The sequence below is a fragment of the Barbatula barbatula genome, assembly GCF_947034865.1.
Source record: "Barbatula barbatula genome assembly, chromosome: 6".
NCBI classification, from domain to species: Eukaryota; Metazoa; Chordata; class Actinopteri; order Cypriniformes; family Nemacheilidae; genus Barbatula; species Barbatula barbatula.
The window spans coordinates 25,715,781-25,738,146 of record NC_136765.1 but is presented as its reverse complement, the minus strand read 5'-3'; the positions used below and the strand labels follow the sequence as shown (position 1 = coordinate 25,738,146).

General features: G+C 40.4%; 1 protein-coding gene across 2 annotated transcripts in view; it reads right to left on the bottom strand.

Moving 5' to 3' along the window:
* Positions 1–3,485: 3,485 nt before the first annotated feature.
* supt3h (SPT3 homolog, SAGA and STAGA complex component) overlaps positions 3,486–22,366 on the bottom strand; it is a 67,088-nt gene continuing 48,207 nt past the window's right edge. For both annotated transcript variants that reach the window (XM_079457862.1, XM_079457863.1), the window contains exons 7-12: positions 20,855–20,930; positions 19,495–19,607; positions 19,256–19,366; positions 14,042–14,206; positions 13,100–13,210; positions 3,486–3,818 (exon numbers count right to left, since the gene is read on the bottom strand). In XM_079457862.1, the coding sequence (XP_079313988.1) occupies positions 3,777–3,818; positions 13,100–13,210; positions 14,042–14,206; positions 19,256–19,366; positions 19,495–19,607; positions 20,855–20,930 (618 nt within the window). In that variant the 3' untranslated portion in view covers positions 3,486–3,776. The remainder of the gene's footprint in view (positions 3,819–13,099; positions 13,211–14,041; positions 14,207–19,255; positions 19,367–19,494; positions 19,608–20,854; positions 20,931–22,366) is intronic.

The window sequence follows — 22,366 nt, the reverse complement described above, 5'->3', positions numbered from 1 at the left end:
CAGCATTCGTGTTTGGATGGAGACTGCGTGTCCTATCGTTCAGATGATTAAATGACGTCATGTCGGTTTCAGAAGCCAGACTCAACGCTCCTAATCTCTCTCTCAACTTTAACATCTACAGACAGAATTCACCACGCATGCCGTTCGACAGACGTTCATAACGCAGAAGAACAAACATACAGAGATGAGATCTGTGCTTCTCTCATGGGACAGAAATCAATGAACATCTTTAATCATTCACCTTTTTTTCTAATCACATTTATATTTCAGGACTGACAAATTAAATCACCATTTACCAACAATCCAGAACACCTCATCATCCACTGACATCTGCTCATCATCACTAGAAATGAATGTGTTCTTCATCACAGTCTGTCGTGCTGTTTTCAAAGAAAAGATTGAATGAAATCTGTGCCATTTGCTGTAAGACACAAACACACATTACACCCGTTTCAATAAATCAAATGTCTAATAGCTGTAATGATGAAGTCTTCCGCTTCTGACAGACAGACACACTGAGCTTTTATTGAGAACCAGCGCTGTCTCCAGTTTTATAGTCCATGATGTCTGTATGAGAACACAGCGGATATTCATGACACCAGAGAAACACTGGAAAAGAATTGTGACACAGCAGCCGTCACGAGAGATGTTAGCTCATATTCTGGCAGCGAGTGAATGTGAAAATCTTTACAGATTCATGAGTTTGTGTGCCAGGAATCAATTATCACCAGCAGAGAAATTAAACTTCAACATACAGAGGATATAATATCACACGTGATCTGTCAAACACTTTCCAGACATTAACTGATTATCATTTTTACTCATCAATACTGTTGTATCATCACATCTGTGACCAGGAAACCTCATCCCTGAACCAGGATCCTCAAGCCACAATATGGAAAAACTTTGTTATGAAATATCCAAAACTCACCTGCACAGTGTGATATATTTGTGTACTTACATGATCACAAATGTTCACAAGATTGTGTAAATCCAGAGAAATTCCTGTTTAAAATATAAACCCTCAGTTTCCGGCTGTAGAAACTACGGCAACACGCACATGCAGAAGTGCTTATACAGCATCTGTTGTTCTGTTATAATGGATCACGATGACTCTTTGACGACTAAAGGAAACACAAACAAGCGTAAACGTAGTTTGTCATACGACGACTGTATGACTGTTTTAAACACGTTAAACTGTGTAGCATTACGCTACCAAATCAACTGACAAAGTCCAATATCATTCACAGGCTAACGTAGCTTAACATTACACGTCTCTTACAAGATAATTCATTACGATGACATAAAATAAAACTCATTCATTACCTCATCTGTGAACATGATGTGATCTCCATACACCTCTAGATGGTGAAAACCACATGTCCCATAATTCCACTCTCCTACATGACGTCATTTAGCTTCACCTTTTGTTGGCTTTAAAATCAGAATAGTTAAATTGGGATATTTAAGCAGTTTTTAAAAACATACTTTATAAAAATATTACACTTGATCCAAAACAATCAAGCTGATATATTTTATGATGTGTAAGTAGTTTTTGATCAAGATGCGTCTGACATCTCGGACTAGACTAAAGCCCTTTCTGGGAAACAGCCCCTATAAATGATATTAGCAGTAAAACATTTTCCTTTTATACATAAATAGTTGCAAACACTTGTACTTCTGTGAATGACAGAAACAGCTTTATGAATGTGTATGAATATGATGAGATTAGGTTCATGTAGCCAAATTTCATTACTGTAAACGTCTCAAGCATTCAAGTGTCAACAAGTTAAGTGAATCCTTTTGCAGTTTACACAAGCTGAAACATTTATCAACCACAAGTAAATGAATTAAAACATATCTAAAGTTTACTGATGTATGAAACAAGTGTTTATAAATCTATATTTCTGCCAGGTGTATTACAATAACAGAACTGTAAGTCTAAACCACAAAACAATGATGGCAGATGTGTCTCATTTACATGTGTTTAATATGAAACACACAGTTACTCGGCTAAACTTGTCTCTCCAATATTATGAATTTAGACTGTGATACCAAACTCAACCGTTAGATTCAACAAAATGTTTATTAAAGACTAAGCATTTGGAAAGCAGTGTGTTTACGGCGGATATTATATATGTAACGCTTATGGGTCAGCAAGTTGTCAAAATATATGCTTTACGTCCCGGACACGAGCGCACCTTCAGAGAGAGCATCCAGCCTCTGCTGTCATGAAAACGAAAGCATCAGCACGTCATTTACATTCACTTTAGCGACTGAGAACACTGCAGCGCGCAGGCTTCAAATAAACATAACACTATTGTTATCATACACTTATATTTATAGTTATTTAGGCTCACAGAAAGGCGTGGATTAGACGGACGATTTGCCGTACGAATCATTTGAGAAGTAAGGTAAGAAAAACTACCTTTCACAACAAAATAATAGTGTTATCACACCTTGTATGTATGTATGTAATAATAATACAAATTAATATGAACATAAATTAAATAAAATATAAATAGTTCTATTACCAGACACAGACCGGAAGTTAACTGGCGCGCGATGAAACGGTCTATACGTACAGTACACAGTATATCATACATTTAACATTTAAGAGATATTTTGTGATGTTCTTATCTCTTCGGCTCACATCGTTTCTTTACTTTTCTGTCTGAATATCAGTCTTAGAATGTGTTTATAAAGCCGAACAGAATCAACAGTCTTCTTGTATCTAAGCTCATGATATGAAATCACGTCGTGTGGAATATAAATCAGAGACACACACAGATAGCAGCGATGGCGTGTTGCGTTCGTGACCGCTGTGAGCCGCTGGGATTCCTGACGCTCATAAAGATCGGCCGCATGTGAACTCATTCACTTTACTTCTGTCAAATCTCTCTGAGGAGCATCAACCATTAAAACCATTGAACCCTCGTGACGCAGGAACAGTTCTCATGAATCTCAGCCGTCATCTTTCTGATTTCACTGTGAAGCTGTTGATAATCTGCTGACAGAATCATGAACACGCGTGTGTTTCTCTTTATACAGTCGATTATTGTGATGTGACGTCGGTTTCATTCAAGCTTCTTTGCTGTTCAATTTAAGAGTGATTTTGGTAAATGACCTGCAATCTCATCCAGATCCTCATGCAATCGAACACAAGGCCGCTCGACTCGAGTCTGATGTATTCAGTGCAGATCATCTTTCAATCTCTGAACCCATAAACCAGAAACAAGTGACCTTCTGTTGACATGAAACTGAACCGTGGGGGGATACGTGAGGCACAAGCGGCGGGATAAAACACTTTAACAGATGTGAAACAACATCACTACTGTTCGTATGATATCTGTCTCTGTGCGTTTAGCAAACCTCAAAATCAACGTGTCTAACTGATTTAAAAGAGTGAAAGACTCCTTCAGCATTCTCTCGTTCATTCGTCTTCATCAACCTACCATGTCAACAAACATGACAAATACATGGAAAATTCTTAACTCACAAAAGAAACATTTATTCTCGGATTTAAAAAAGTACAAGAAAAATCTGAAACATTTAAAGCATCAAATGAAAGACGGATTTTCAGTCTGAACATCCAGAACTGATTCTATATCACCAACACAAGATCCACATCCACCAGGGGAATTGAGAATAACTAAACGTACAAAACCAAAAGAAAAACCTGAAGTGTTCACAGGAATCAAGGTCAAAAGCAGTTTTGCGTGTCTGGATGAAGCTGTAAACAGATGAACGGACGCTTCAGGTTGGTGTGTTTGTGTTCAGCAGGCGAGGAAGGTCATGCCGGTCCTGCGGTGGACGCTCTGTCACAGAGAAACACAAAACATTCACATGTTTGAGGGGAAACTGATGTGTTCAATGGACTTTAAATGCAAACTACTTCTTATATCATTCACATACCGTGAATTCCATTATCAAGAATATAACACATAAACTATAGATAATATTATAAATCACTCATATATTTTTCTAACATTTGGTTATTAAAGTGGACAAAATCACATTATTATACAGAATGTATTATATGGGTCAAAGTTGATGACGTTTTCAAAGAAATATGTTATTAATACATATAATGACATAAATTCAGTGGAAATATTTAGTATTTGATTTCAAAAACAAACCGACCTTCCATTGAATGTGTGTTGAAAGAGCTAAACAACGATATCTAATATAATAAATAAAGGTGACCGTGTGTGGTGACGGTAAACTCTTGAATATAAGTGGACAAACAACATTTACTGAAGATTCTGGATTATATACAGAACCACTGCCAATAAAATCATCAAATAATCTGAAGCACAATCCCGACATCAGAGTAAACATCACACACAGAAGAAGTGCTCTTACATTAGACAATCCACCACAAGGACAGTTTCAGAACTAAACCCATCATTCTCTCTCTGTCCGTCTGTGTGTCATCATGACATTTATTAAAGAAAAATATAACTTCAGGACCAGATCAATCAGAGGTCACGTGTTCTCTCTATAGCAATAACTTCACGGAGGTCTTCAGGTTCACAGCGGTCCGTCTCATTCAAACAGTGGGGGATCACGACCACGACCGTCCTCCACAGACCCAAACGGCAAGTCCAAGAAAAACTTGAGTTAAAAACTGAAAATGTGCAGCGTGCGGTTTCACAGAAGGCCAGCGACTGACCCGTCATCATTTTATAACCGGTATACATTACACTTCACCCATTTGAAGCTTCGGGGGTCTGGAGGAATTCACATGTGCTATGAACACAACACACATGTTTGCTGTTGAATTTGCATCGGCATCATGATGTGAATTAATGAAGTCCTGTCTGTGTCCACAAAATATCTTCATCAATTAAACACCTACATTACTGCAAAATGACATCATCGCTTCATGAAATAATTCATCAATAACAATTCTGTCATCATTTGTACATTACTTGCCTGATGTTTGATCTCCAAACTACACACAGAGCAACAAAACACTGCTATAAACTACAACAGCAAACAAAAAGCTCAAATTAACATTTTAGTATAACTATAAAAATATAAACCCCACCCAAAAAAGAGATGTAAACATATGATATATCAATACATCAGATTTAAAACCTTGAAGCTAAAATGTTGTTTGATTATCAACATTCTTCCAAATATCTTCTTTAGAGTTCTGCTGAAGGTTTGACAAGACACAAGAATGAATAAATGGTGACAGATTTTTCATTTTTTAAATCCCCTAAAAGCTCAATTTGAGATTTTGTTATTTTACAATAAACAGAGTAAAGTGATTATTACAGTTTAATAAAATGAAAACTTGGAAAACATTTCTGTTTATTAGAAATTATTATTATGAAGTTTAATTATTAAATAAAAGCTAATTTATAATATTCATAAAACTAAAATCAAAAGTGTAATATGCAGAATTGAAGTGTGTTTTTGATCTGATCAGCGTCACATTAGGACGAGACTTGAACTTCTGAAGAACTTGAGCTGGTTTATGGCAGGCCGTGGAGTTGAAAGAGAAGCTGTTTTGCTCGAGGAAGGAAAGTGTTTGCACTCCTCTTCTCCCGGCCGTCGAGTCACATCTCTGCCAGGATGGAGCTGAATAAGACGGATGAACCCCGGTGAGAAGAGTTTTATCTTTGATCAGAGCTCTGGTGTCCTCTGGTTGGCCGTTGAGTCGTGTAAATGTGAGAGACAAAGCGTCTCCTCTGGGCCGAGAGATGACACGCCAATTATCAATGAGAGAAACTCACATGTGCAAGTCATTACCAACAATATCGTTCTGTCTCTCCTCTATTTTTATACGCTCGCTGTTTATCGTCCGGGCTGAACAATACGCCATGCGTCGCCTTTGTTCGGACTCCGTCTCGTGCGTGACCGCTCCGCCGAAGAGCCACGGATCGTCATCGTCTCGAGACTTTGACAAAGACAGAAACAATAAACAAAAAAAAGTCCTTCTCACGCTTCATAAAGTTGAGCGGTGTGCATATTTCTGCTCCCAACACCTCCTTTACCTCAAATCCACAGGCCAAGATACACATCAGACAAAGAGGTCAGGCATACAGTTAAACACTCCGCTAGAAAACGAACATAAATACAAGCGAAGAAAAACAGAGATCTGTCAGAGACGGCGCCCCAGCAGGGACTTCACCCCAAAAAAACACAAAAGGGACACTAATGAAAAACCTGTCATCATTTACTCGCTCTTTAATAAATACTAAACAGCGATGTATTCGTATCCACACATGTAAATGAGAACGGGACTGATAAAGACGAGAGAGAGGTGAGCGTGAGCGGGCATCTTAGCATCTGTAATGAGACAACAAGCTTGTGTTTATTCATGACATCCAGATGTGAGAATGTGAGCAGAGCTGCTGCCTCGTGTCCGTCTGGAGCCGCATGAATCGAGTCAAGGCTGCAGCCGTATGATCGGGATTTCCCCATCGACCGACCCTCAGACGCCTGACACGTCACATGTATGGATGTAAAGGTTAAACCCCTGCCGGCTGAAATCCAGAGGATTGAGTGAAATAGACACGGTTAACTGTGGGATTTCACTAGGTAATGAACTTCGAACCGTCTTTCTTGTCTGTGTCAGAAAAAAATGGCACAATGCAGATTCAAGCAGACCTGCGCAAACACACAACAAAGCCTTACACTACAGTATACTGCCATTCTTCTTAAACGTGACGACCAAATTAAACACAAATATTTGTAACTGTGTGTGTGTGTGTAATATATATACCTGTATATGTACACAGTGTCCACCGTATGTATAGGATAGAAAAACACCCGCAGGATTCTCTTAAAGGGATACTTCACCCATATTAGGTGAAAATACAATAGTTGTCAAAAGTGCCCCAGAACCGTTTGCTGTCCTTCATTCTTCAAAATATCTTCTTTTGCGTTTAACAAAACTAATAAATGATAAAGTCATTTTTAGGCCAGTTAAAAATCGATTATAATATGTGACGATTAAAACGTTAAAATAATCGCAGTTCATGTTTTGAACAGCAGGGGCGCAAATCTGGTAAATGTGCTGATACTTCTTAAAAATGTAAAAGTTAGGGAAAGCACAGACAAAGTCTTAGATTTTATATTAAAGAGAAAGATATTATTCCTTTTTTGGTTTTAAAACTGGAATTTAGTTATTTGACATGAAATATGACAATGTACAAAATTTATAAAATATATTATAAAAGGGATGATGTTTATTTTTATTTGCCTCAAATCATTCTGTAAAAACATGATGAATAAAATTACATCCTGAGATCAGAATTGTAAATCGCACCGTGAGCTGAGTGAATTGTCACATCCCTAGGGTTTTTGAATCAATGGGGGTCAAGATCTCTCTGGTTATAATCATTCTCCCAAATATCTTTCTCTGCGTTCATCAGAACAAAGACCTTCAAACACATTCAGAACAACTCGAAGGAGAGGAAATGACGACAGAATTGTCATTCTTGAGAAAAGTATCCCTATAAAGGTCCTATGTGTCATTTGTGGAGGATCTATTGACAGAATCCAAAACTATGTGTTGAGAGGCGTATAAAACATAATGAAGCGTAGAATGAGCTATTTCTATAGCTTTCATGGAATTCCTCATGTCGTTTCTACAGTAGCCCTGAACGGACAGACTGCTCTACAGAACGCGTTTCGTAAATACGTCAGCTCCTTCTGCGAAGATGCGAAAACATCTTAGTTTTGTGTGAGCCACCGTAATCTTGCATACTTGAAATCTTTGCATACACTACACTATCATAATATATATATATATTCCAAAGGTTTAGGCTGCACTAGTTAGATCAACCGGAACCAGGGACACTTCCAATAACAACTGATGCATTTGTTGCATCAAAGAGTGCAGAACAGTCCTCTACTCTCAGCCGGTCTTGTCTCATTGTGCCAAGGTCCATACCCAGACCTGACAAATGCTGTGATGATAGAGCTGGACAAGGGACATGGCAACTCTACAAAATTATTAATCTTGAATCTTTTTATTTTGCCTTGTTGTGCAGCACCGTCGAGCTTGTGCAGAAGCTGCAGTTTTTGCCAGAGGAGAACTGGAATCCCCTGGTTAGGCCTGATTTCACTCTGAGGGTTTTTTGCCTGGCCGGAGGGGCTATTTTATAGTTTTATTTAATGAACACTGCATATAGGAATTTATAGTGTGTCTGATATGTGACCTGTGTTTTGACCTGCATAACCTTATATGTTTTGCTTATAGTCAATGTTTTCTTGTACAGCTGCTTTGTAACGATGAAAATTGTAAAAATCGATATATAAATAAAGCTGACTTGACTTAGTGCTTCGAAAGGGAGGGGCGAGGGGAGGAATGAGCCGTTGGTCGCAATTCACAACTTCACCACTAGATGCCGCTACAATCTTTACTTTACTCCTTAGGTTTTTTTTATGTGGCAAGTTTTTCACAAAGTTTAAAGTCAACGGTGTGTGAAAAATTAAGCTAATTACCCAAATAATTCCTACTAGTTGTTTTATTGTGTGCATATTGCTGTTAAAAAACACATCTGCCCAAATCTGCATCCAATTAATTAGTAGAAATAAACATCAACAAGCGACTGAAATGTAGATTAAAATCTGTAGTCTCCCAAAGATCATGTGCAGAATATTGAGATCCATCACATCACGATGACAAGCGGCTCTGAATATAAATGGTGTACAACGTCTCTTTATCTAGTTCTCTGAAAGTCTCTTTTTCTCTGATGTTACGTGTTCATATATTTATCATCCAGTAGTATATCATTGATGTCATGATGATGAACCGAACAGCTGATTTCTGTACATGCGGCTAAAGTGTCTTTAATGTAAACAGCACTAATACATGTGAAGGGTGCACAGTAGCGTTTGGATTTCCACGCATGGGATTGAGAGAAAAGCAGCACCTCTGAGATATCTGCCTAAAGGATTAGATCTGTCATTTGGAGGGTTGAAAGCCGTCCAGATCCACGCTCAGCGCTGGACTTTAATGGGCCGTACTGTACACCAGCACGCTGTGAAGTGGGATTTGAGGGTCAGCGGGCGGAAAAACCCCCCGTAAATCAAGAGTATCTGAAACAGACAGAGGGCTGCCGTCTCACAAAGCCTGAAGATGAGACTTTATTCAAAAATAATAGCCGGTCTGTTTACCGCCACAGCAGATGGATTACACGGCACTGAAATAAAGACTTCCAGATGAAGCTCAACAGAAATTACACTGCAGAAGAAGAAGAAGAAGAAGAAGAAGAAGAAGAAGAAGAAGAAGAGAGGGAAAAAACCAATCCATAAATCTAGAGAGAGAAACTGGCAACCTGCCTCTAATGGCACAGAATTTTCATATCGATGCTTCAACAAATAAGAGAAGATGGAGCACCTCTGCCAAGTTTTTTGGCACAAAATAAAAACAAATAAAGTCTTTTGTGTTCATGGGTCAGAATTCAGAAGTCCCTCACAAACTTATGTCGAAGACAAACATCACGCTTTGCTTCCGACGGCGCCAGTAGTTCTGCACCGGGAGGTCTGAATAGCATTTCTATAAAATATTGCCTCTTTGGAAGACTACCGTATGTCATTCTGTGAAATTCTGCCAGTCCAGCCACTCTCCCGACATCCAACACACAGTTTCACGTAGTAATAACAAGCTATTGAAAGTGCGGGGAAGAATGGCCTCTGCTTGTAAATGTGGAAGCTGACGTCTGACGCCAACACAAGAAACGGAACTGCAATTCAGAGATATACACCCTGCTCCAATGAGCCGTTTATACTGCAGTGTTTATGAGCCATTGACAAGAACACGAGACGTCTGTCTTTACATACTGAGAGATGATGGAGGAATAAACAAGACCAGCGGAGACGCATCACCCCTCCGTTTGTTGTCTTTGGCACAAGGTCAAACGTCAAGTGAAACACTGGCAAACCGCACAGAAACGACAAATACTGCCATCACAGCAGCTTATTCACACACACACACACACACACACGAACGGACCAATTAAATTTAAACATATCTGGCAAACAAGACCATCAACGTTTATGTTCTCCTTGATAAAACCTTTGTAACCCCCAAAACACTACACTTAGTAACCACCTACCATGCCCTAGCAACTCCATAGCAAAACATAACAGAACAGCTTAGAAACCACCTACCATACCCTAGCAACTGTACTTCGACACATGACACAACCAAGAACAGCTTAGCAACCACCTACCATACCCTAGCAACTGCACTTCGACACATGACACAACCCAGAACAGCTTAGCAACCACCTACCATACCCTAGCAACTGTACTTCGACACATGACACAACCAAGAACAGCTTAGCAACCACCTACCATACCCTAGCAACTGCACTTTGACACGTGACACAACCAAGAACAGCTTAGCAACCACCTACCATACCCTAGCAACTGCACTTTGACACATGACACAACCCAGAACAGCTTAGCAACCACCTACCATACCCTAGCAACTGCACTTTGACACATGACACAACCCAGAACAGCTTAGCAACCACCTACCATACCCTAGCAACTGCACTTTGACACATGACACAACCCAGAACAGCTTAGCAACCACCTACCATACCCTAGCAACTGCACTTTGACACATGACACAACCCAGAACAGCTTAGCAACCACCTACCATACCCTAGCAACTGCACTTTGACACATGACACAACCCAGAACAGCTTAGCAACCACCTACCATACCCTAGCAACTGCACTTTGACACATGACACAACCCAGAACAGCTTAGCAACCACCTACCATACCCTAGCAACTGCACTTTGACACATGACACAACCCAGAACAGCTTAGCAACCACCTACCATACCCTAGCAACTGCACTTCGACACATGACACAACCCAGAACAGCTTAGCAACCACCCACATGACATCATCAGTGTGCATGTGAAATCTTCAGTTCATTCATGTTTCATGTGTCCTATGATATAAATGATGCAACAGGATGTATTCTAGTGTAATATGTTAATATTGTTTCTGTTCTATACAACAGTAATATTCTTATCTGACATTCAGATTATGTGCAATGAATTTAAATCACAGTGAGGATCACGATAACGGCTTACAGTCTATATATACTGTATGTATCACAAGCATACAGAGGTCAAAAGAAGCACAAGAGATGAAGGTTTCTGCCAAGAATCTATAAACTGGCAGTGAAAGCTGAAGACCAGTGTGATGTGAGATGTTGTTACAGTGAAATGAAATGAAAGCCTCGAGTTTGTTGACTTGTTGTACTGCTGTAATTCAGTCTTCTGGCTCTTGTGTTTCTCTTCTAATTTAATTTCAGAGTTAATAATCTCACAAGGACTTGATTTTGGTAATCTGAGGCCGATAAAGCAGCCAGCAGCAGTCACTGGGGCAGACATTTAAATGACATAACACATTCACAACCGCTGTAAACACACACACATGCACACAGAGAGAGAAATGATTCCAGATCAGTCTTCAGTCTGGAGGAGTCATCATCACAATTACACAAGCATTTAAAACTCAAGCGTACCACCAAACACGCCAACATGTATCTGAACACGCTAATGAGAATGACTCTCACATCTGACCGTCTGAACAACACCACACTTCAGAAAGACCGGAGTAAAAAATTCATCCTGAGGTTTAAACATCGACTCAAACACACGTGACGTCGGTCTCTGGATCAAAACCACCTGCTTGAATATAATCAGTGTTTCTGCACGAGTTAAACACGCCAGCATCATTTTAACATCACAGACACTGAAATAAACTGATGACTTAAAAACAAACGCATTGATTCGCATCAGAAGACCTTAGTTAAGACCGCAGAGCCGCGTCGAGTAGTTCTTTGATCGATGGATGCACTTTATGGAGCTTCAGAAAATTCCCCATTCACTCCCATTCTACCCAGTGTAAGAGAACCAATACGTGGTATTATAACTCTGACTCTTCAAGAAGAAAACCATATTCACTTGAGGGTGAGTAACAGTGTTGGGTAATACTACTTTGTGTAATATATGTGTGTGCAATAGTGTAATTGACAAAACAATTCTAAGTCTAATTTCAAATTAAACGCTTTAATGTATAACTCTCATATTTGTATACTTTAGTCCGTTAATAATATTACTTTATGTAGTTTTATATTATGGATTTAAATGAATTCAAGAGTCGTTTCATGTCTATTGAATCACTTCACTACTCAAGGTTGATGTAGGATATAGAAAGTCATTAGTAAGAAGTCATTCAATACTTACTTTGTACAGTAATCTCATTACACTATTGAATATGTCATTAATAACTAGTAATTCATTAGTATTTTAGAGTAACTCACCCAACACTGCTGAGTAAAACATGGGGAACATTTGATTCATGGCTTTAAACCACATGTTGAAGAAATAATCATCTTTAAATGTTTAAGAATGATTTAATTTGTATATGTGAATGTTTATTTAGAAATAAAGATGATTATTCCCTTTAGATTCACCGGCACTTATTTAGTATTTATTCTGATGTGCCGATAAAGCTGAAAGATATTAAAGTTGTGTGTAAATACAATCGGTTATTAGTGAATGAAGCCCGATGAGTTTTGTGTATTGGGTTGGTTTAATAATATCTGCTGATGACTGAAAGCAGAAGTAAAGCAGTGACGTAGCTCAAACTAACAGGATTGTTCTAATAAAATAAAGAAGCTCTGTGTGATATTGGCAGGAGACGCGGCGGTCGCTGGCTCGGGAACGATCAAGTAGCTGTCATTGGTAAATTGCTCATTACCTGTGAATTACACATTGACCACAAGAGCAAAAGCCTCCAGATTGGCTGCGAGAAGTCATTTCTCCAGCTTAAAACACTTAAAACACCCACACGGAAAATGATAAGTCGCTGCACGCTCGCATGCGTAAGAGCGGCTGTAAACAGAACTTACGGAAAACAAAACCAAATTAAATCTCCTTTGTATTTCCACAAAGAAGAGAAACTGGCCTCAATTCACTCTCCAGCAGAATTCTGTGACTTTTATGAGGAAAATTACACAAAACCACTAATTGCTCCAAACAATTCCATTGGTTCAGGGACTTAAAATGACTGTGTGCTGCTGGGGTTATAAATAGACGTACTGAGAAGAGAGAGAGCGGGCCGATCTTGTGGCTGTAGCGCCTGATGGCTTCTCTGATGTGGGCCGGTTGGATGGCGTTACCCGGAGACTCTGAGCCGTACGCCGGTGAGCTCTGCAACAGAAAAAAACAACAACACCGTCACATCACATACAATAAAATCACAATGAAAATGAGCCGGTGAGACGGGTCCGGCCCTTTACCTGCAATGTCATAATTAAGGATAATAATAAACTCTTGTTCATTTGTCTTTTTACCACCTTTTGTTTAGTTTAATAATACTCTATATGCATTTAATGTATATTTCCATTGTATTGTATATATTTCTATAAGAAACACAATGATTTGACACTGTGTGTCTCTATAAAAAATGCTTTTAGTAACTGCAGATTTTCTCCAGCATCGCTGCTCTCTCACACGGGTTGTTGTTTTATTAAATTAAATTCCTTATTTACGCAAAGCTCTCAACTGTAAAACCATAAGACAGACATGATATTATATCTCAGAACGCTCAATAACGCTCCATATAAACACTGGACCTCAATCGTGATTTACATTATTTATTTACATTTGTGGATTTACAGTATTTATCCTGGATTACATTGTTTATTTCTGCTGTGAACTGAAGCTTTGTTTCTGGACTGCATTAAAGATGAATGCATTTATGACATATGGCTTATTGCTCCCTGAACTCTTGGATAAAAGCGTCTGCTAAATGACTCAATGTAAATGAAAGGAATGATGTGGATTATGGTCAGATCTACAGATATATGTAAACACACAGTGCTATAGAGTAGATCAATGGAGGTGTAAAGGGCATTTTTGACAAGGCAGGAATGTTATCTTTTGTTGTTTAAGCTCTTATAGTAACATGAATGCTTCTTCTACAGTATATATAGATATATATATTTCAGTAAATGTGTTTTTAGCGTACACCCTCTGTACCTTCTTCCTCTTCCTCTGTTTGGTTTTATTGGCGGGGTCCTGCGTGAGGCCGCCGTTGCCCTGCGCCACTGTGCTTTTATTCTGATGTCCGGCGGTCAGAGGGGCACCGGGGGTGGAGGGGGGCGTGTTCTCTGGAGACTCCGCCTCCTTTCTGCTTGTTGCAGCCTGGAGAGAGAGCAGAACGACATCACAAGTGTTTAGAGTTCAGGATGTGTGTGTGTTTCAGCATGTGTGTGTGTGTGTGTCAGAGTGTGTGAGTGTACCAGGGTGTGTGTGTGCGGAGGTATGTGTGTGCATCTGTGTGTAAGTGTGTGTGCTTGTGTCTGTGCAGAGATGTGTGTTTGTGCATGTGTGTTTGCGTGTGCGTGCTGGTGTGTTTCAGGATGTGTGTGTGCATGTTTGTGCATGTGTGTGTGAAGAAATGTGTGTCTGTGCATGTGTGTGTGAAGAAATGTGTGTCTGTGCATGTGTGTGTGAAGAAATGTGTGTCTGTGCATGTGTGTGTTTGTGTGTGCGTGCTGGTGTGTTTCAGGATGTGTGTGTGCATGTTTGTGCATGTGTGTGTGAAGAAATGTGTGTCTGTGCATGTGTGTGTGAAGAAATGTGTGTCTGTGCATGTGTGTGTTTGTGTGTGCGTGCTGGTGTGTTTCAGGATGTGTGTGTGCATGTGTGCGTTTGTTTGTGTGTGCGTGCTTGTGTGTTTCAGGATGTGTGTGTGCATATGTGTGTTTGTTTGTGTGTGCGTGCTTGTGTGTGTGCATGTGTGTGTGCATGTGTGTGTTTGTTTGTGTGTGCGTGCTTGTGTGTTTCAGGATGTGTGTGTGCATGTGTGTGTGTGTTTGCGTGCTTGTGTGTTTCAGGATGTGTCTGTGCATGTGTGTGTTTGTGTGTGCGTGCTTGTGTGTTTCAGGATGTGTCTGTGCATGTGTGTGTTTGTGTGTGCGTGCTTGTGTGTTTCAGGATGTGTGTGTGCATGTGTGTGTTTGTTTGTGTGTGCGTGCTTGTGTGTTTCAGGATGTGTCTGTGCATGTGTGTGTTTGTGTGTGCGTGCTTGTGTGTGTCAGGATGTGTGTGTGCATGTTTGTGCATGTGTGTTTGAAGAAATGTGTGTCTGTGCATGTGTGTGTGAAGAAATGTGTGTCTGTGCATGTGTGTGTTTGTGTGTGCGTGCTGGTGTGTTTCAGGATGTGTGTGTGCATGTGTGCGTTTGTTTGTGTGTGCGTGCTTGTGTGTTTCAGGATGTGTGTGTGCATGTGTGTGTTTGTGTGTGCGTGCTTGTGTGTTTCAGGATGTGTCTGTGCATGTGTGTGTTTGTGTGTGCATGCTTGTGTGTTTCAGGATGTGTGTTTGTTTGTGTGTGCGTGCTTGTGTGTTTCAGGATGTGTGTGTGCATGTGTGTGTGTGTTTGTGTGTGCGTGCTTGTGTGTTTCAGGATGTGTCTGTGCATGTGTGTGTTTGTGTGTGCATGCTTGTGTGTTTCAGGATGTGTGTTTGTTTGTGTGTGCGTGCTTGTGTGTTTCAGGATGTGTGTGTGCATGTGTGTGTGTGTGTGTGTGTGTTTGTGTGTGCGTGCTTGTGTGTTTCAGGATGTGTCTGTGCATGTGTGTGTTTGTGTGTGCGTGCTTGTGTGTTTCAGGATGTGTGTGTGCATGTGTGTGTTTGTTTGTGTGTGCGTGCTTGTGTGTGTGCATGTGTGTGTGCATGTGTGTGTTTGTTTGTGTGTGCGTGCTTGTGTGTTTCAGGATGTGTGTGTGCATGTGTGTGTTTGTTTGTGTGTGCGTGCTTGTGTGTTTCAGGATGTGTGTGTGTGCATGTGTGTGTGCGTGCTTGTGTGTTTCAGGATGTGTCTGTGCATGTGTGTGTTTGTGTGTGCGTGCTTGTGTGTTTCAGGATGTGTGTGTGCATGTGTGTGTTTGTTTGTGTGTGCGTGCTTGTGTGTTTCAGGATGTGTCTGTGCATGTGTGTGTTTGTGTGTGCGTGCTTGTGTGTTTCAGGATGTGTGTGTGCATGTTTGTGCATGTGTGTTTGAAGAAATGTGTGTCTGTGCATGTGTGTGTGAAGAAATGTGTGTCTGTGCATGTGTGTGTTTGTGTGTGCGTGCTGGTGTGTTTCAGGATGTGTGTGTGCATGTGTGCGTTTGTTTGTGTGTGCGTGCTTGTGTGTTTCAGGATGTGTGTGTGCATGTGTGTGTTTGTGTGTGCGTGCTTGTGTGTTTCAGGATGTGTCTGTGCATGTGTGTGTTTGTGTGTGCATGCTTGTGTGTTTCAGGATGTGTGTTTGTTTGTGTGTGCGTGCTTGTGTGTTTCAGGATGTGTGTGTGCATGTGTGTGTGTGTTTGTGTGTGCGTGCTTGTGTGTTTCAGGATGTGTCTGTGCATGTGTGTGTTTGTGTGTGCATGCTTGTGTGTTTCAGGATGTGTGTTTGTTTGTGTGTGCGTGCTTGTGTGTTTCAGGATGTGTGTGTGCATGTGTGTGTGTGTGTGTGTGTGTTTGTGTGTGCGTGCTTGTGTGTTTCAGGATGTGTCTGTGCATGTGTGTGTTTGTTTGTGTGTGCGTGCTTGTGTGTTTCAGGATGTGTGTGTGCATGTGTGTGTTTGTTTGTGTGTGCGTGCTTGTGTGTTTCAGGATGTGTGTGTGCATGTGTGTGTTTGTTTGTGTGTGTGTGCTTGTGTGTTTCAGGATGTGTGTGTGCATGTGTGTGTTTGTTTGTGTGTGCGTGCTTGTGTGTTTCAGGATGTGTGTGTGCATGTGTGTGTGCATGTGTGTGTGCGTGCTTGTGTGTTTCAGGATGTGTCTGTGCATGTGTGTGTTTGTGTGTGCGTGCTGGTGTGTTTCAGGATGTGTGTGTGCATGTGTGCGTTTGTTTGTGTGTGCGTGCTTGTGTGTTTCAGGATGTGTGTGTGCATGTGTGTGTTTGTTTGTGTGTGCGTGCTTGTGTGTTTCAGGATGTGTGTGTGCATATGTGTGTTTGTTTGTGTGTGCGTGCTTGTGTGTTTCAGGATGTGTGCAGAGGTGTGTGTATAAGTGTCTGTGTGCGTGTAAGTGTGTGTTGTGTTGTGCTTGTGTGTTTCAGGATGTGTCTGTGCATGTGTGTGTTTGTGTGTGCGTGCTTGTGTGTTTCAGGATGTGTGTGTGCATGTTTGTGCATGTGTGTTTGAAGAAATGTGTGTCTGTGCATGTGTGTGTGAAGAAATGTGTGTCTGTGCATGTGTGTGTTTGTGTGTGCGTGCTGGTGTGTTTCAGGATGTGTGTGTGCATGTGTGCGTTTGTTTGTGTGTGCGTGCTTGTGTGTTTCAGGATGTGTGTGTGCATGTGTGTGTTTGTGTGTGCGTGCTTGTGTGTTTCAGGATGTGTCTGTGCATGTGTGTGTTTGTGTGTGCATGCTTGTGTGTTTCAGGATGTGTGTTTGTTTGTGTGTGCGTGCTTGTGTGTTTCAGGATGTGTGTGTGCATGTGTGTGTGTGTTTGTGTGTGCGTGCTTGTGTGTTTCAGGATGTGTCTGTGCATGTGTGTGTTTGTGTGTGCATGCTTGTGTGTTTCAGGATGTGTGTTTGTTTGTGTGTGCGTGCTTGTGTGTTTCAGGATGTGTGTGTGCATGTGTGTGTGTGTGTGTGTGTGTTTGTGTGTGCGTGCTTGTGTGTTTCAGGATGTGTCTGTGCATGTGTGTGTTTGTTTGTGTGTGCGTGCTTGTGTGTTTCAGGATGTGTGTGTGCATGTGTGTGTTTGTTTGTGTGTGCGTGCTTGTGTGTTTCAGGATGTGTGTGTGCATGTGTGTGTTTGTTTGTGTGTGTGTGCTTGTGTGTTTCAGGATGTGTGTGTGCATGTGTGTGTTTGTTTGTGTGTGCGTGCTTGTGTGTTTCAGGATGTGTGTGTGCATGTGTGTGTGCATGTGTGTGTGCGTGCTTGTGTGTTTCAGGATGTGTCTGTGCATGTGTGTGTTTGTGTGTGCGTGCTGGTGTGTTTCAGGATGTGTGTGTGCATGTGTGCGTTTGTTTGTGTGTGCGTGCTTGTGTGTTTCAGGATGTGTGTGTGCATGTGTGTGTTTGTTTGTGTGTGCGTGCTTGTGTGTTTCAGGATGTGTGTGTGCATATGTGTGTTTGTTTGTGTGTGCGTGCTTGTGTGTTTCAGGATGTGTGCAGAGGTGTGTGTATAAGTGTCTGTGTGCGTGTAAGTGTGTGTTGTGTTGTGTTATTAACACAAACGTGATGTCACATCACTGAGATCACACAGCTTTGCTATGGTCAGAGTTTGAGCACACAACCGATCAAAGAATTGCGCAGGAATGGCTTCATGAATCACTTGCTGATGCAAAAGTGTATGAAGAGGATCAACTCTGTGACATCGCAGATGACGGAAACGAGTGATGAACATTAACTATGGTTTTACTGCTGTAATAGTTTAGCCATTACACTTTAACCATGATATTTGTTGTAAAAAGATGGTTCTACACGTTTACTACAGAGAACCTTTAACATCTAAAGAACCGTTCTGTTTCACAAATGTACTTCAGATGATAAAGAGGTCAGAATGAGAAGAAACCTTTGACTGAATGCTTCTGTGTGGAAGTAGAAGTGATTCTTCTGTGGCATCACTGTGAACAACCTCTTAAGCACCTTTTTATTTTTAAGACCGTGTAGCAAAACTTTGACTTAAGTTTCCTAATGGATGGTTCTTTAATCTTTACTTTACAACTCGATACCGTTTGAAAAAAAAGGGTTTAAGCGCTAACATCCGCTAAAAAGTGTTTTTATAATAATTGTCTTTGGTGACCTGACCTACATTTGCTTGTATATTCTCTATATAACTGTGTGTGTGACAAATAAAATGTTGAATAGCTGTCCATGAATGAATACTGTACAGTTAATCTGTATGTTTGAGTTTTCAAGGGATAGTCGGGACCCCCGCACACTATCTCTTTGAACCGCTGCGGTCGGGTCGGCGCTACCGAGCACCAAAACGGCCGGACATAGGAAACGTTTCTTCTTTTGTCATTTCATCATTAATTTGTTTATTTTTTATGTTACTGTATAAGATTAATGAATATTTTAGTTTAGTTTTGATTATTATTCTCATTTTAAGTGCTATTTCAGTTTATCTTTGAGCTAATATTTACATTTTAGTTTAATATTGGATTTGATTTCAATCTTTAAGTCAACCAGAATGACCTCGGGCCGGAGGACAGAAAAGCTCGCACACAGTCGGTGTTTGTGATGTACCTCAGATGAAGAGTTGCTGTACTGGATGAAGGTGGCAGATATGACGCGCTGGAAAGGATCTCCTGTTTTAGGAGTCATGTCTTGTTTGACTAACAGAGCAAGATCAACAACCTGAAAAAACAAATAAAAACACAAAGATCAAGTCAATGTGTTATCTAGTGTGTTTGTTTGGATTCTTGTCATCTTTCTTTATGATGTGTGAATGACACATGAGTTTGCTTTATGTGAGAAATGCTCACCTGAGCCACAGTTTCATACGCCAGATATGAGAGGATCTCCATAGACATGGCGTTGGGTTTGATATCCAAACTACTGCAGTCCAGCCACTCTCGGAACTTTGAGGCTTTCTTTGCTAAAGTCACAAAGATATTTGAGTTATGAAATGATGAGTTCAACAGTAAAGATGTTAAGATACATCGATAGCCGCTGAGAGAGAGAGAGTCACAACAACGCCAGTTCAAATAGTCAGATTGAGCCTTCCGATGTCTGTTTATTCTTTTAATTCTTAATTTCTTAAATCAATTAAATGACTTCAGTCTTTAAATGGGCTAAGGGTTGAGCTCAATTGGTCCGTTTAGTTGCAGCTCCATGCGTTACTTCGGGAACCATGAACCGCCATTGCTGTGAAAAAACGGTTCCATTGAATCAACTCTCTCTCTCAATGGCTCTGGATACACCGTGCATGAAGTGTTTAGTTTCATAACAATAAAGAACAGAGCTGTGACACACACACATGCATGCAAACACACACATCCATGTTCAGAATGACACAAAACTTTCCTTTTTTAAAGACAAAAATATACAATATGTGTTACTGAACAGTTCGCTTGTTTTAAGGATGTGTAAACACAGGCTAGAATGTGCAATATAACCAGAGAACTGTATCCCACAATGCAATGCACCTGATATCTGACATAATCAATATACTGTAAATGATTTATATGCAGTGAAGTGATGAATGAATGATTGAGAAAGTGAGCGAATTAATAAATAAATTAGGGCTGTGCATTTAACGCGTTAATTATAATTAATTCATTCATGTTATGGAAAATTTACGTGAATAAACATTTTAACGCATTTAACGCACTCGCCCCAGACATATAAAAAATATAAAGCCAAAGTGTTTCCTAAATGAATACGAGCGAATCAATCGTGTGAATCAATGAATCAGCGGCTCATTCATAAAGAGTCATTTACTACAGTCCTGAACGAATTCACTGAATCTAATGAATTAATGACATTTACCTTCTGGCAGTTATTATTCTTCAAACAAATTTAGTAAAAAATTTAAATGAAAAAGTTAAATAATAACAATATTAACAAATTGGTGATAGTTGGCCCCCTTATTTACATTTACTTACTCTTATGTCGTTTCAAACTTGAATTACTATTTCTTTGGGGAAAAGGAAGATATTTCTTAAGAATGTTAGTGCCAAACTTGCGGCCGTTTTAGCTTCTGAACATCTGAACCTACTTTCTGTATTGTCGTATTATCGGCCTTTAAATTATATTTTGATGTGCGATTAATTAGATTAAAAGTTTGAATCGCTTCACAGCCCTAAAATAAACATGTAAGTGAATGAATGAATGAATACTCACAAAAACTGAGCTGTCGACTCTCACAGAAATCACTGTACTGACTGGAATCCATGTTTCTCGTCATTTTCTCAATTCGCTGTATGAAAGAGACAGAATATTAACAATACTCTAATTATCATCTTAATATAAAAGATTCATGATTAAAGATTAGAAAACAAATGATTTGTTCCATAAGAATGACCAAGATGTGCACTTCAAGTGTTTAAAACTCACAATCGGATGATGAGACCTGTACTGTATGTGTAATAGAAGCCAATAATATCAATAATGCAGGTTCTTAGTACAGCTATATACGGTGACAGCTCTATATCACGATGATTGGATTCAAGTGACTCGATGTTTGTAGTTTTTAAGAGAGTCGTGTGTGGTTACGAGTTCTCTTCACATCAAGCAAACAGGTTTCAGTTTCGGCTCCGCAGCCAAACGTGTTAAGTTGAGGGTCAGGACCCGTAATGAGACGTTTCCTACATCAATTTCATACCTTCACAGAACTGTCGATCTGAGCTGGCCTGCGTGTCGTATAAAAAAACCCTTCACGCTATTATGACTTGATTTGTTTTACGGTCTGGAAAGAGAGAGCGTCAAAGCTTGAGATTCAAGAGAGTCTGACATGACGTTCAGAGTTGCGGAGCCCGAGCGGATCAGTTTCAGGCCACCCAAACCAACGGGAGCCTTTCTATTTAGTTAGCTGGCAGTCATTGGAAATTCCAGGCTTGAAAATACATATTAATGATGGCGAGCGCTCTGGAACTGTGATTTCTATTAGTGCCGTTGAGAGGCGAGCGGAGGTCTCGTTCTCGTGAGCCGAGGGGGAATTCACAGCAGTCTCCATGTCTGGCTCCACCGCACCGCCAGCGACTGGAGACGTGAACTTAAATAACTCCCGTCCCGTCCGGTGCTCAACTCCAGACGGGAGAAATGTTTTGACTGTGGCTTACTGACTCGAGTGAGCGCTGGGATTTTATGTTCGATTCTATGTTTAGTTGTTGAAAAACGTTAACCCACCTGCTAATAGCCAAATTACACGCCGGCCCTACAGCAGGACCAGGACGCTGGCAAATATTTGATTTGGCCGCTGCGCGCTTTCATTTGGTGCCAGTGTGGTCTGGATAAAGAGAATCTCAATTTGTACCGCTGAGATTTCCACAGGCACAAGGCCAAAATAAATCAACCCCTTCACACGGCCACGTTTACACCATTAAACACAAATCAAGATAAAAACATCATAAAGATATGAGGATATGAAGGTCTAAAACCCTCTTAATAATACACCTGACAATAACATCACAGACAAACTGAAGGAAAGAGGAACATTTCAGTTCAACAAACAAAAGTCATCTGATGTTTTAACACTTTGACCTGTGGTGCGGGAACAGAGAGAGAGAGAAAGAGAGAGGAGAGAGAGAGAGAGAGAGAGAGAGAGAGAGACAGAGAGAGAGCGAGAGAGAGAGAGACAGAGAGAGAGAGACAGAGAGAGAGAGACAGAGAGAGAGAGAGAGAGAGAGAGAGAGA